Genomic DNA, 13,527 nt, shown 5'->3' with positions numbered 1-13,527 from the left:
GGCAGGAGTCACACACTGGGCCACGTGTCAGAGCACTAGTGCCAGGAGCCGCCCGCCGGAGCGCCGGTGCCGGGAGTCGCCCGCCCAGCCGCAGCGCCGGTGCCGGGAGTCGCCCGCCCAGCCGCAGCGCCGGTGCCGGGAGTCGCCCGCCCAGCCGCAGCGCCGGTGCCGGGAGTCGCCCGCCCAGCCGCAGCGCCGGTGCCGGGAGTCGCCCGCCCAGCCGCAGCGCCGGTGCCGGGAGTCGCCCGCCCAGCCGCCCGCCGGAGCACCAGTGCCGGGAGTCGCCCGCCCAGCCGCAGCGCCGGTGCCGGGAGTCGCCCGCCCAGCCGCCCGCCTGTGCTAGGAGCTCTCTGTGCACTTCAGGTACAACACACTTGCTCTCTGCATTGTTCCTCGTAAGAGCCCTGATCTGTTAGCAGACTGGTTCGACTCGGTAAGCTCAGTCACTGTGCACATCCTAGCCCTGCAATAATCCCAGTGAAGTGAAGAGACCCACGGCACTCCTGCAGGATCTGAGTCCTACCCGGTGTGTGTGTCTGGCAGGACCCCGCAGCCGTGACACTCTCTGCAACGGCTTTGGTGCAGGCCATCACTGCCCCGCAATCTCTCCCTGGCTCCCCAGGCCCCATCCATGCAACTGGCGTTGCCAGCCAGTCACTGGCTCCAGTAAGTGACTCTGGTCTGTGTCTGTAGCAATCCCGTCATCTCCTGGCCTTTCTTCCCTGCGTGGGAAGGTCGCCATCCAGTCTACACAACAGTCCTGTGCCCCTCCCTGGGATCTGCCACAAGAGCTAATGTGGGCAGCATGGATACGTGCCAAGGAAGAGTCAGCCTGGATTTACTCAGGGCCGCAGCGGCTCGAGGGCCTCCAGGGTCGGGGGTTGCAGCAGTGAAAAGTGGGGTTTTTGCGGGGAGCCAGTGGGTGGTGCTGGCTGAGTGTCAGGTGTGACGCAAGGTGGCTGGGCTTGCAGAGGTTCAGCTGCCGGCTGGGCTGCCTCCCGCGGGTGGGTAAAGGCAACCACAGAGTGTGCCCTCCCTTGGGATGAATCTCCTGTGGGCACAGGAGGTGAGGAGGTGTAATGAAGGGAACGTGGCTCCTGGTTGCTCAGAGCCTGTTCTTCTCCTGCTGGCTCCAGCATCTCTCTGGTGCTGGCTCCATGACAGGCTGGCTGTCCCATGGCTCCAGTGTGCCCTGGCCAGTCCTTGTTCTGCTCGCGGGGTCTCTTTCTGTTACCAGCTTTATTCCTCCCTCTCTCCCTTGGAAGGATTAAAGCCAGTGACCCACTTTGCTGGAATTGAACGTACTGGGTTGGCAGCAGGAGGCTGAGTCCTCTGGTGCCACTGTTAATAAATTACTCCCTGTTCAACAGCTGTGCCAGCCTTTGTTCTCTGCAACCTGAGCAGGTTCTGCAAGGGGGACTCGGACAACAAACCGACCGGGGAGCGCGAGCAAATCAAATGGCAAAGAAATTCACTTCCTTTCTCGCTGTTTAATTCAGTTGCCTCCAACTGCAACACGGAGCTTTGGAAGCCAAAGCCCAGCTATTCGCGACATTCACTCCAGCACTGCAGAGATAGATGGTGGAATATCTCTTGGTAGGGGCGATGGAAGCTCCCTAAAAGTGGGAGGGCCACCAGTGTCCGAACTGTGGCCCCACCCATTCCCCCGAGGCCGTGCCCCCATGTCGCCCCTTCTCTGCAAGGTTCTGCTCCCATGCCACCTCTTCCCCCCAGGACCCTGCCCCCCGCTCACTCCTCTCCCCCCCCGTCCCCCGCATTACTTGCCCTTACGTCCAGTAAAAAGTGATGGGACCATGGCCCTCTGCCCCCAGCGTCCCTGCCTCTTAGGTTTGCCTTCCCTGCAGTACGAGGCAGGAAAGAGCAGGAGGAAGATTGGTCCCTGGAATGGGTTTCACGTCAGAGCCTGGACTTGTGGAGATAGTTAAAATACCAAAGTGTGGGCTCCTTGGCAACCGCCCACACATTCCATGTTTGGCCTAGTCACTGGGGTTGTCAAAGGATTGTGGGCTGTGACCTCAAAGGATTGTGGGATTGGGAGCAGGGTAAGAAACTGCAGCTGGTTTTTGGTTGATGAGTGGAGGAAGGCTGAGAATTTTTTGCCCAATTGTTTGTTGGCAACAACTATTAGTGCACAAAGAACCCAGCAGCCATGTCTGTTTTTAGCAGATTGGTTAGCAGAACCAATGCAGGTGCCCGCCTCCCCCCGCCTCCATCCTTTAACAACAGCTGTCGCTCTTGTGCTCCCGTTGATCTCCTGGGCCCTTCCCTTTCCCTGCCTTATAGAAAGGAGCCTGAGCAGGATTGCACCTGGTGATGGATTTGGTTTATTCTCTTTGTGGTTCTATCTGACTCCGGTCCTGCCGATGGATATTGAATTAAACTACATGCTAGTGTTCTATTGCATGGTTCCCATTTGGTTCTCAGTGAAAATCATGGCACTAAAAGACTCCTTCCCTATCCTTCTAAATAAATGTTGCCTCTGACATGATGTGTTATTTCCCCGTTGCTGCATCACATCCCAGTCTCTAGAATCACTTTGCAGAATGGAGGGAGAAAGAACTTGCTTTGGAGTCTTTCCATGTGTCTATAAAAGATTCCAGGCAAAAGAGCACAGAAGCCCTGGAGACTGACTGACTGATTAAAGCAGAGACAAGGACAGCCTGAGCAGAGAGAGGGCTGTGCTTTGAAATTAATTTTCAGTGCTTTTTAGAATAGCAAGGTATGAGTTGCTAGTTCCTGAGCACAACCAGTGAAAAGAACAATGGCATGGCTGAGATGCAAGCAGAAGAATGGGCAGCAGCCTTGTGCCACTCAGGATATAAACAATGACATGTAGGTGAACACACAGGAAATGACAACAGCCTGTTGAACAGGAAGAGAAATGTGACATCATCAGAATGGGGAGTTGACTTGTCAATGATATCATTCGTAGCACTGTGCAGAGGATGGAAACTCTGTTTCATGAGGATTACGAGATTTTGAAACTTGGTTTAAGTTCTCCTCAGAACAAAATGCAAACATTTCAGAATTCTCCATGAAGAAAAACTTAATTTCAGATCAGTTGAAATGTTTTGTTTCTGTTTCTATTTGAATATCATAATCTCTAATAAAATTCAAAATTAAAACACTTTGAAGCAAAAAGTTGTTCCTGGGTAAATAATCAAACCTTTTTGTTTTGAGAACACCGAAACAGGATTCTTTGATGTTGGCAGAACTTTTTTCCCAGATTTTTCTCCACAATGAAACTTCTATGAAATCAACATGATTTTGTGAAGCGTTTCGATGTTGATGTAACTTCATTTTCCATTGGAAAATGGTTCTGTCCAAGGTCTTCTGACTGCCAAGACTGTAACAGGGTTCAAAAAAGAACTAGATAAGTTCATGGAGGATAGGTCCATCAATGGTTATTAGCTAGGATGGGCAGGGATGGTGGCCCTAGCCTCTGCTTGACAGAAGCTGGGAATGGGTGACGGGATGGATCATTTGATCATTACCTGTTCTGTTCATTCTGTCTGAAGCACCTGGCATTGGCCACTGTCGGAAGACAGGATACTGGCCTTTGGACCTTGGGTCTGACCCAGTATGGCTGTTCTTATTAGTTGGGGATGCAAGAGGGGTTCTTGTCAGTTTTCTATAGGGATGGGCCTAAACCAGAACCCTGGATTCCAACCTGCCTGAAGCTTTGGAAAGTTTGGATCAGAACATCTCAAATTACACAGACCTGGGTCCATGTCTCCCAGTGCTGGTGTCTTCAGCGAACGAGGTATTGTGCCCTGCTCAGCCTCTCTATAATGGACGGGATGTCAGAGGCCTGCATCCACCCTGGTCACAGCTGCCTCTCTCTCTGTTGTCTCCAAGGTCTGGAGTGAGAGATCCTGTCTCTTCCACATGTGATTGACGCTGACAAGGAGACAGAGCTGCTGAACACAAGCACCTCCTGGATTGTCATATGAGGGCTTACCTGATGCCAGGCTATCTCCTCACAGTTTGGTAAAACAGGGCTGAAAGCAGAAGAATCGGAGCTGAAGTGTCCTAAGTATCTTCTGACTTGCTAGCTCAGGGCTGCGGCCAGAGCCTAAGCCAGGTACGACGTCTCTGCTGCCACCGGAGGAGGAGAGGCAGGTGCTGTCCCTGCTGCAGCTGAGAAGTTAAGTGCCAAGGAAACTCCAGGCAGGAGCCTGAAGAAAGATGCCTCCATGCTGCTGGGTCCTATGCATGTGGCAGGGTTTGCTGCTGCTGGGGCTTTTGACACAGTATGCTGCTGAGAGGTGCCAGACTGTCAGCCCTAGGACTGGCGTCCTCTGATTGTGCCCAGAATCGGCAGGGCAGGCAGCAGCAGTCCAAGCTCCCCGACGCCATCCTGCCTGCGTGCCTCTGGTCTGATCTGCAGAAACCCACCTCTGAGGACGAGAGACGTGCTGTTAACTCAGGCTCCATGGCCCCCGTGAGTCCTGGGCACTGTTCCCTCTGAGCTGTGTGCGTGTGAGCCCGCACACCGATCTGAAACCCCGCACATACGGCAAAACACCGCGTGCACAACAAATGAAATGCTACATCGGAGCCAGGCCGAAATATCATTTACGGGCGACTTTTGACATTGTTCGCCCACCATCTATCAACACAGCCAGATTCTCCTAGCCGGCAAGGGGGGGGAAAGGGAAAGGAGGTTAAATTTCCTTTTTTCTAAGTATTTAAAGATGACATCTATAAAATAACATGGTATAAAACTATTATCACAAATTGCAAATTAAAACTTTTTAACTTTATAAGCATTTTACTCGCTTGGGCGCACTTGCCTTATGGCGCACAAATTTGAACTCTTCTTCAAAAATTTGCACAGAAGAAATTTTTCACACACAAGGCCTGTCAAAAATTAGAGGGAACATTGGTCCCGGGTCACCACAGGAACTGGACTGAGATCATCAACTCATTTCCTAGCCACTTCTAGTCATGACCAGCCGGGGCTGGGTTCAGCAGAATGACCTGGCAGTGAAAGGCTCTGAGAGGTTTAATGAGCAGCTGCGGGGTGTCACGCTGGCCGCAGGTTGCAGACTCAAGGGGTCTGTCTCTCCCCTGCCCACTAGAGGAGGACAGAGTGCTAGGTTACACCTGCACCTCAGGCCCCATGCAAACGCTACCAGGGGTTGCAGTCTGTGCCCACTTTGCACCAGTGTCCATGCCTGCCCCAAGCGCAGGGCAGGGAGAACGAGCCTCAGGAGAGTTCCCGCAGGGAGGATAAAGCTCGTCCTGGATACAGGCTTGCCTTGAAGTGGGAGCAGAGTCCCAGGTTCATCCGGGGAGTGGGCTGGAGGGCTCCATTCTCCCCAGGGCAGGCAGGGAGCGCGAGCCCTGTGGAACCCCATCGCGGAGCCTGGTTGAGTGTGGGGCATGGAGTGAATCCAGAGCTGGGGCACTGCTGGCTGGGGGATTTCAGCACGGCTTCCCCCTGGGATCCCTGGATGTGCCTGGCCTCTCCCGCCCTCTGTGTGTGGCGCCCATTACTACTCTTGCCAGTTAACTGGCTCTTTTTCCCCGGTCCACCTCAGCTAAAGGAGAGGAGAGGCAAAGCCTTCCAGCCACACTGCTCAGGATTTGGACAGGCTCAGACACCAGGACCCCAGAGCAACTTTCCTGTCCAACGAGACGTGTGGAAGCCTGGGCCCAAACTGCCTTTTCCCCCTTCAGGAGGCCGCTAGCCCAGAGCTCCTAACAGGCGCCTCTGCCCTTTCCCGGTCCCCTCCCACCACTCTCCATTTCTCCACCCCGTTCTGCAGCGCTTGCCTCTCTTGCCCTGGAGACGGCAGAGCAGCTGTGTCAGGAGTTTAAGAGACGTCAACATGACACCCCCGCCCACCCACCCATTGCTGGCAGGTTGCTGGGGGCTAGCCTGAGCTGCATTGATGTAATTAACTAGGTCGTTCCAGTAATTAATTCCTCGCAAACATCACAGCGAAATCCTTGCCGTAGTGAGGTTGAGAAAGCTGGTGAATTTACATTTGATACCAGTGTTGGGGGGGGGGGGGGGAGCGTTTCTGTTTGAGGAGGGAGGAATCAGTGAGTGCCGCAGAAGGATGGGTTCATTTAACCCTTCGCTGTGCTGAGCTGGAGTGGGAGGGACCCAAGTCTGGAATCTCAGGTCTGTCATTTTGTATGGTAACATTTCAGGCCAAGGTGCATGATAATCAGGGATTAATAGCGACAGCATCCTTTGTTTAACTAGCATCCTTCATCCCATCTTTAGACACTTCACCAAGTGATAGAAGATGTGGAGCCTAAAGGCTCACTTCTCCTCCCCTCCAAAGTGCAGCCTACTCTGGGGCAGAGCACGGCATCTCTTTAGCAGCCATCAGCAACGCTACCCAGCAGCTTGGGAACAAGAACTTTTGGTTGTAGTGAGTTGGGAGTCGTGCAGCCTGTTCCTGACCTGCTGCTGATTTGCATTGTGACCCTGAGGAGGTCATTTCCCTGCTTTGTGGCTCAGTTTCCCCTTGGAAAATGTTGCTAACGGTCCTTTATCCGCTGTGACGCTTGCTCTTAGAGTCACCCCCACCCTTGTAACACGCATTGAGCTCAAAGGAAGCTGCATCTGTACAGTTCTTGCTGTTAGTCTTTCAAGGGTCCCTGCGTTCAGTAGGCCGGGGGTCTCAGGCTGCCCTATGTGGTTGTGTGGTTATTATTGTGCTCTCTGAAAGGGGTGGATGAGCCCTTCATTGAGGTCTCCTCTGACTGTCAAGGTGGACTAGGCTTGGGGGAGCTCTTGCTGATTGGCTAGAAGGGGGGAGTGCAGATGTTACCTGTGAGCTGCAGCCCTCCTTGCACTGACCTGCTTAGAACATGCCCTGGATTCCCCACTGCTCCGTGCCAGCAGGGGCTGGTGGACTAGGGAGGAAAGAGACGTTGGTGTCTTTTCCTCCTAACCTTACCCGGTGCTAGGGGCCGAAGGCAGTGTCCTGACGGTGGCAGGCAGATTTCAGTCACTGCCAGAGGCAGGCACAGGCCTGGGTCTGAGCCTGCTCCTGGGTTAATTCCCTGGCCTGCTAAAGGCCTGCGGGGTAATTATGAAGGATTTCATTATCTCCTCTTCCATGGAGCGCTAACACGCCAGCCTTGCTTTGTCCTGGCCCAGCCAGAGGACCTCAGGGAGGCTGCGAGAAAATGAATAATGAATTTCAGATTAGATATGAATTGGTAATTAATCACTCCTGGAATTAATTCCAGACAAAGCCAGTGGGGCACTGGGGGGAGGCAGGAGGGGGGTTGGAGAGAAAGGATGCCAATCCTGAGCTGAAGCCAGAGGCAGGGAAGGGGGCCCCTCCAGCCAGGGAGGGGGCAGCTAGCTCCAGGCCCCTGTGGAGGAGATGGGAGCAGGCTGAATGGAAGGCGCCCTGGGAAAGAGAGATGGTCCATAGGAGGGCAGCAGTGGCCGCTGTGTGACGAGGGGGCCTGCTGCCCAAATGGAGGGGAATGGGGCAGGACAGCTGTTGGGGGGAGGGCGGGAGTTTGGAGCACGTCAGAGAGAGGAGAGTGAGTGGGAGGCTAGCCGGGTCTGTGGCCTGGTTGGGAGGAGTCCGGGGCAAGCCCGAGGCTTTAGCAGAGGAGCTAGGAGATGTGTGTGGGTGGGGGGAATGTGGCTCGCAGGGTTTGAAGCAGGCTCAGTGCGATGTGGGTGGGGCTGCGCTGGAGGGGTGCAGTGTGTGTCAGTGGGTGGGATCTTTGCCTGCCTCTGGCGTGCGAGGGGAGTTGGTATGCGGTGGTTGGGGTGGAAGCTGACATGTGTTGTGTGGAAGCACGAGTTGGGGTGATGTGTGCAGTGATTGCTGCTCTAGGGTGTTGGATGTCAGTGCCGGGGGACATTGGTATGATCTGTGCTCTGCTTGCTGCATTTGGATGTGAGGGGTGTGTCAGTGGTTCTGTGTGTGTACGTGTGTTTAAGAACAGATGTGATCCGTGAGGGGGCTGGGGTCTGCTATTGCTGGGAGCGTGTGTGTTTAGGGGTTAGTGGTGTGATCGGTGTGATGGTGTACAGTTGTATTGGTGTGTGTCTGCGCTCAGGGCTGTGGGTGTGATGTGTGCCGTGGTTGCTGGGTTAGGGCGCGGGGCGTGGGTTGGTGTCAGAAGTATGTCTGCGCTGACTTCTGGGGTGCTGGGATGACGGGCCTGCTGGGCAGACAGTGCAGGAATGCCGCCCTTCTTTGCTGGCGTTGGAGAACAGGCTGGCTGGGGAAAACATGCGTCCTCCCGCCCCCTGGCAGCAGGTCCCGGCCCACAGCAAATGAGCGTGTGGGCGACAGCGAGCCAGGGCATTGTGGGAGAGCGCAGGCTCTGGTGGGGAAGGGTGATCAGCATTTTGGCTTGAAAATTGCCCGGGTGCCATGTGAACCACGAGTAAGGCTATGATTTTGTCGCGGAGGTCGCAGAAGACATGGAATCTGTGACTTCTAGAGACCTCCGTGACTTCAGGCCCCCACTGGTAGGAGCTGCAGGGTCCCCCGCCGCCCGTGGTGGCTGGGAACTGTGGGGCACCCCCGCTGCCTGGGGCTGTGGGGTACCCTGGAGATCCGAGAAGCCCTGGGCAGCAAGGCAGTGGGGGAAGGCCGCTGCTCTGAGCCATGGGTGGTGGGGGCCCTCAGAGCTCCCCCCGCACCTGCCCAGGTGTGGGGACCCTGCAGCTCCCCATTTTGTCATGCATATTTTTTCTGAAAATCAGGGACAGGTCACGGGCTTCTGTGACTTTTTCTTTATTGCCTGTGACCTGTCCATGACTTTTACCAAAAAGATCCGTGACAAAACCTTAGCCTTAACCATGAGCCACCTGTGGCAGGGTTGTTGGACTGCTTGACAGCCTCCCGCTGTCATTGCATCCTGCACCTGTGCTGCTCTGCCCCATGCCCCCTGGCTTTGTCCCCCCCTCTGTCTGGCATGCTGGAAGATTTGTCCCCTTCTCTGGGCTCCATGGGATCCCTAGTGTAGGGGGAAAGGGAGGCAGTGCTGAACATGCAGCCATTGGCCTGAGAGGGGGGATCGGTTATTTAGCATCTGCCACAGTTAGGAAAGTGGCTCCTTGTCGAGTGTCTCAGGGATCCGAGGGGAGTGTTAACTCTCAGGCCGGCTTGGGTCCGTCTGCGCTGTGGCTCTGACTCCTGCCTGCGGGAAACTGGCATGGCTTAAAAGAGATTAATGCCGTTTGAGCTCAATTAGAGCAGCGAATTTGAAGCCTGCTGGGCAGCGGGGGTGTTGCCAGCAGCGCTGTTGATCACAGTTTGTTCGTTGGGTAAACAGGACTTGGGTGGGTTTGCAGCAGAGTTAGTCACTGCTGCAGCACACGGCCCAGCACCACAATGGGCCAAGCTGTCCGTGCGGCCGCTCCCAACTGGGAGCCAACAGGGAGGGGCTGTGCAGCTACACATACGAATAAGCATCGAGTCCCAGGCCGGGCAGCACCCACTGCACATGGTGCCCCCTGACGGTACCCCTCATTGCATGCCAGCACTTCCTTGCACAACACCCCTCGCTGCACACACAACCCTGGGCATTACTCCCCCCTGCATGCCAACCCTGCCCGGGCACCCGCGCACAGTACACACCGAGCCCCCAGGCAGTACCCCTCACTGCACACTGAGCCTGCAGGCACCACCCCTCACTGCACATTGAGCCCGCAGGCAGTACCACTCACTGCATGCCAGCTCCCGTCACTGCACACTGAGCCCTCAGGCACCACCCCTCACTGCACACTGAGCCCTCAGGCACCACCCCTCACTGCATGCCAGCTCCCATCACTGCACACTGAGCCCTCAGGCACCACCCCTCACTGCACACTGAGCCCTCAGGCACCACCCCTCACTGCATGCCAGCTCCCATCACTGCACACTGAGCCCTCAGGCACCACCCCTCACTGCACACTGAGCCCTCAGGCACCACCCCTCACTGCATGCCAGCTCCCATCACTGCACACTGAGCCTCTCATGTGATACTCAGCAGTGCATGCCCAGCCGTCCCCAAGCCCCACCCGTCACTACACCAAGCCCCCTGTGTGACACCCTTCACTGAACGCTGAGCCCTTACAGTATACCGACAGAGTGGCTTGAGTGGGGGTTGGCAGGGATCAGCACCTTCCAGGGTGGAGCCCTAAGTTAGCACAGATCAATGAGAGGAGAGTGACCTGCATTGAGGAGCCCTGGCCATATGGTCCTGCGCTTATTCTGGTCAGGAGGTGCCGTACGTTTTTGTTGCTAAGAGGGGAAAACAGGCGTTTAGGTCTCACGGGAGACATGCACAAGGGGAGGAGGGGTAGCAGGGTGGGTCAGGCAGGATACGCCATGTAGAGGGGGTGCAGGAAAGGGGAGAGGGCTAGAAATGGGGGTCCCACATTCTTCCGGCAGCATTGGTTGGTCTGTAGGGTCGAGGTCTCTCTGGAATAGAAGCATAGGACTAGAAGGGATCATAAGAGTCATGTAGTCTAACCCCCTGCCAATGTGCAGGCTTTGTTGTGTCTAAACCATCCGAGACAGGTGGCTCTCCAGCCTCCTTTTGAAAACCTCCTGTGAAGGTGTTTCCATGACCTCCGGAGGTAGTCTCTGCCCTTGGTCTCCTGTTCTTACCGTTAGGAAGTTTTTCCTGAGATTTAATTTCAATCTGTTGTGCTGGAGTTTGAACCCATCGCCTCTTGTCCTGCCCCTGCTGGCAAGAGAGAACAACTTTTCTCCATCTTTTTTATGGCAGCCTTTCAAGAAGCTGGCATGTCCTCCCCACCCCCAATCTCCTGTCTTCCAAACTAAATATACCCAGGCCCTTCAGCCTTCGAAGAAGTGTTACAAAAAGTTAGTAAATAGCAGCAGTAAAGGGTGTGGGGATGTGATTGCAGGGTCTGTGCTCCATGAGACATGCGCTAAGATCTGTATCTGGTTCTCTTCACCTTCCATCCTCCCCTCTCCTAGCATGTGTAGGCGTGATACAGTTAGCACTTCCCACGGTGGGCCAGGGGAGCTGACTGGGTCTTGACTGTGTTCTCCCTTTCACTCCATCCCTGACTGTCTCCATCTCTGTGTATCCCAGGTGCTGATGCTGGCGGACGGGGACAGTACTGGATTCCTGTACCACCATTTGCCTTTCCTCTCCTCCCTGGAGAGGAAAGACGGAAAAGCCACTGCTTATCTCTGTGAAAACTTTGCCTGCTCTCTGCCTGTCACCTCCTCCCAGGAGCTGCGCAGGCTGCTGCTGCTGTGAGCTGTCGCCCCGTGGCCCCGCCGGGCACCCTGCCGTCTTGGCGAAGGTGAAAGAAAATAGACTAGCGAGACAGCCGCGGTGACTATGCATGGACGCAGCGCAGAACTCTGCAATAAAGTCACCTTTTGCACAAGCCACCCCCTGGATTGTTCTTAGTGAAACCGACAAGCAGTCACAGCCATCCATCCCTGCTGGCTCCCCACCACCCATCCGTGAGCAGCTCTGTCCTCTGAGATGGTTTTAGCCCTCGTGTTTCAGTTGTAACAGTGTCTTTCCTCCTCCTCATCAGGAAGACTCACACTCCACAGTTCTCAAGAGCACTGCCCATTTGGGGCTGATTATGTTCCTTGCATTCAAATCCCCAGGGACAGGTGCAGTTAGTTCTGATCTGAACCATGACCAGTTGAGTCAAATATGAAGAGTCCACATGCAGTGGAATCTAATCATAACAATGTCCAATCAGGTTGCTCCTTTTCCTAGGTAGGTTTTGCAGCACCCCGGGCGGTGGCATTGTCCTTGTTTATGGAAACTGAGGCACAGAGAGATTCATCTGCCCAGATTACATAGGAAGAGCCAGGAATAGAACCCAGGAGTCCTGACTTCCCATCCCCCTACTCCAATGTTTCTCAACTGGTGGGTTGCGATCCCTGGGAGTGGGGTGGGTGTTGTGTAAGGCAATCCAGGGAGTGGGGGGGGCAGGGGGAGGCACTGGAAATTTTATTACAAATAAAAACAACGAAAGTCTCACTCCCTGCACAGCCTCCCTTTTCAATGTCAAGGATTCTCTGTCAGCCTCTCCAAACACACGCACAAATCAATTACACAGGCTTATTAGCACTGTTAGCATGAATACATTTTTACTCGTAAATGCAAGGAAGGCTACAACATTTTTTTTTACCTTAAATAAGGATCTGCCCTCTGAAAAGCACTGCCCTCCTCTAGCCAGTGTCAAGGGGGATGCGGCGGAGTGTCTAGCTGTGAACCGTCATGCGCAGCAGTGGCTAATTCCAGTGGGCCACCGGCAGTGTGGTCTAATTCAGGGGTCCTCAAACATGGTTCCCTGTGGCCCACCTGTACAGCTGCAATGGGCACTGCACCCCGCTGTTAACACCACTATTAACAACTAGAACCATTAATAATCATTACAGACAGCTAAACGATAACACTGTAAGCAAAGAATTCCCATGTTTCCTTTTCATTTGAATATAAACAGTTGTAAGGATAGAAATCCCTAGCAATATGCACTCAAAGACAGGCTTTAAGGTCTTTGAAAGCAACAGGTTTAGTAAAGCTACACTTTAAAAAAACATGGAGAGCAAAATGTGGTGTTCAAACAGGGCAAACAGTGCATAACTGTACCATGTACAAAACTGAATGAGCAACACAACATTAATAAAATTGTTAAAAAACCAGTTATTTGTTGATTTTAAACTTGAACCCTATATTGTGTTTTCAGTATTTTTTTAGTGTAAAATCTGAATTTCTGTGTTGTATAAGTCAAGACTGAACCCTACTCTCTACTAATTAGAAAACAATCAGATATTGTAAATAAAAATGCAAAATAACAGTTCTGTTATAACACACTGAGGCAACAGGTACTCAACCCGTCCAGTGAAAGAGAATCCAAACTTCAAGCATGCATCATCGTATTTTCTTACCACTTTATTTTTTTGGCTGGCTCATTTGTGTCACTGTAGATGGTCCAGGGCTTTCATCATCTTCTCCACCAGTGCATTCTTCTTGCTTCTGAAAAATAAATCCAGCCAGGTCAGATAGAAAAACTGCTTGCCGTTTTTACAGTTGTAAGTGGCAGACTGTGTGTACACTGCTAGGTTACCTTGCAGTGAAATGCATCATTGTACTCGCGAGAATTAAACTTGATTTATTGCAGCTTGGGTTTTTATAAATAAAGTTTTTTCTATACTCTGTCCAGCATATACAGCTCTAAACATTTCATTGCTGTAGCTTTTACTGACGTGAGTCACATGGAGTTAAAGATTTACTAAGAGCTTGACTGGAGAATACAGTTATGCCGGTGGACCATGTGGCACTGTGCAGCAGCCCTCAGTTTGGGAACCCTGGGTCTAATTCCCTCTGTCCTGGGGCGTGGGGGTCTTTAAGAATCAGTGTTGCAACCTGCAGTGACTGCTGATTTTAGTCCAGTGGGAGCAGATAGCTCCATTTCCCTCTTGCCACCACTGGGGACCAGCATATGTGCCTGGTTGGGGGTAATAGCGTCTCTCAGTTAAACGCTGACTCCCCCGGGGCTCAGAAAGTTCAACA

The 13,527-nt window shown here is 53.5% G+C and overlaps 1 protein-coding gene across 2 annotated transcripts in view; it reads left to right on the top strand.

The window, feature by feature from the left end:
• Positions 1-13,172, top strand: part of SPATA20 (spermatogenesis associated 20) — a 30,063-nt gene extending 16,891 nt beyond the window's left edge. For both annotated transcript variants that reach the window (XM_077833860.1, XM_077833859.1), the window contains one exon: positions 11,074-13,172. In XM_077833860.1, the coding sequence (XP_077689986.1) occupies positions 11,074-11,244 (171 nt within the window). In that variant the 3' untranslated portion in view covers positions 11,245-13,172. The remainder of the gene's footprint in view (positions 1-11,073) is intronic.
• Positions 13,173-13,527: the final 355 nt, after the last annotated feature.

The sequence above is a fragment of the Eretmochelys imbricata genome, chromosome 14 (assembly GCF_965152235.1).
Source record: "Eretmochelys imbricata isolate rEreImb1 chromosome 14, rEreImb1.hap1, whole genome shotgun sequence".
Taxonomy (NCBI): Eukaryota; Metazoa; Chordata; order Testudines; family Cheloniidae; genus Eretmochelys; species Eretmochelys imbricata.
The sequence above is the reverse complement of the archived record's forward strand: the minus strand, read 5'-3'. Positions and strand labels throughout refer to the sequence as shown.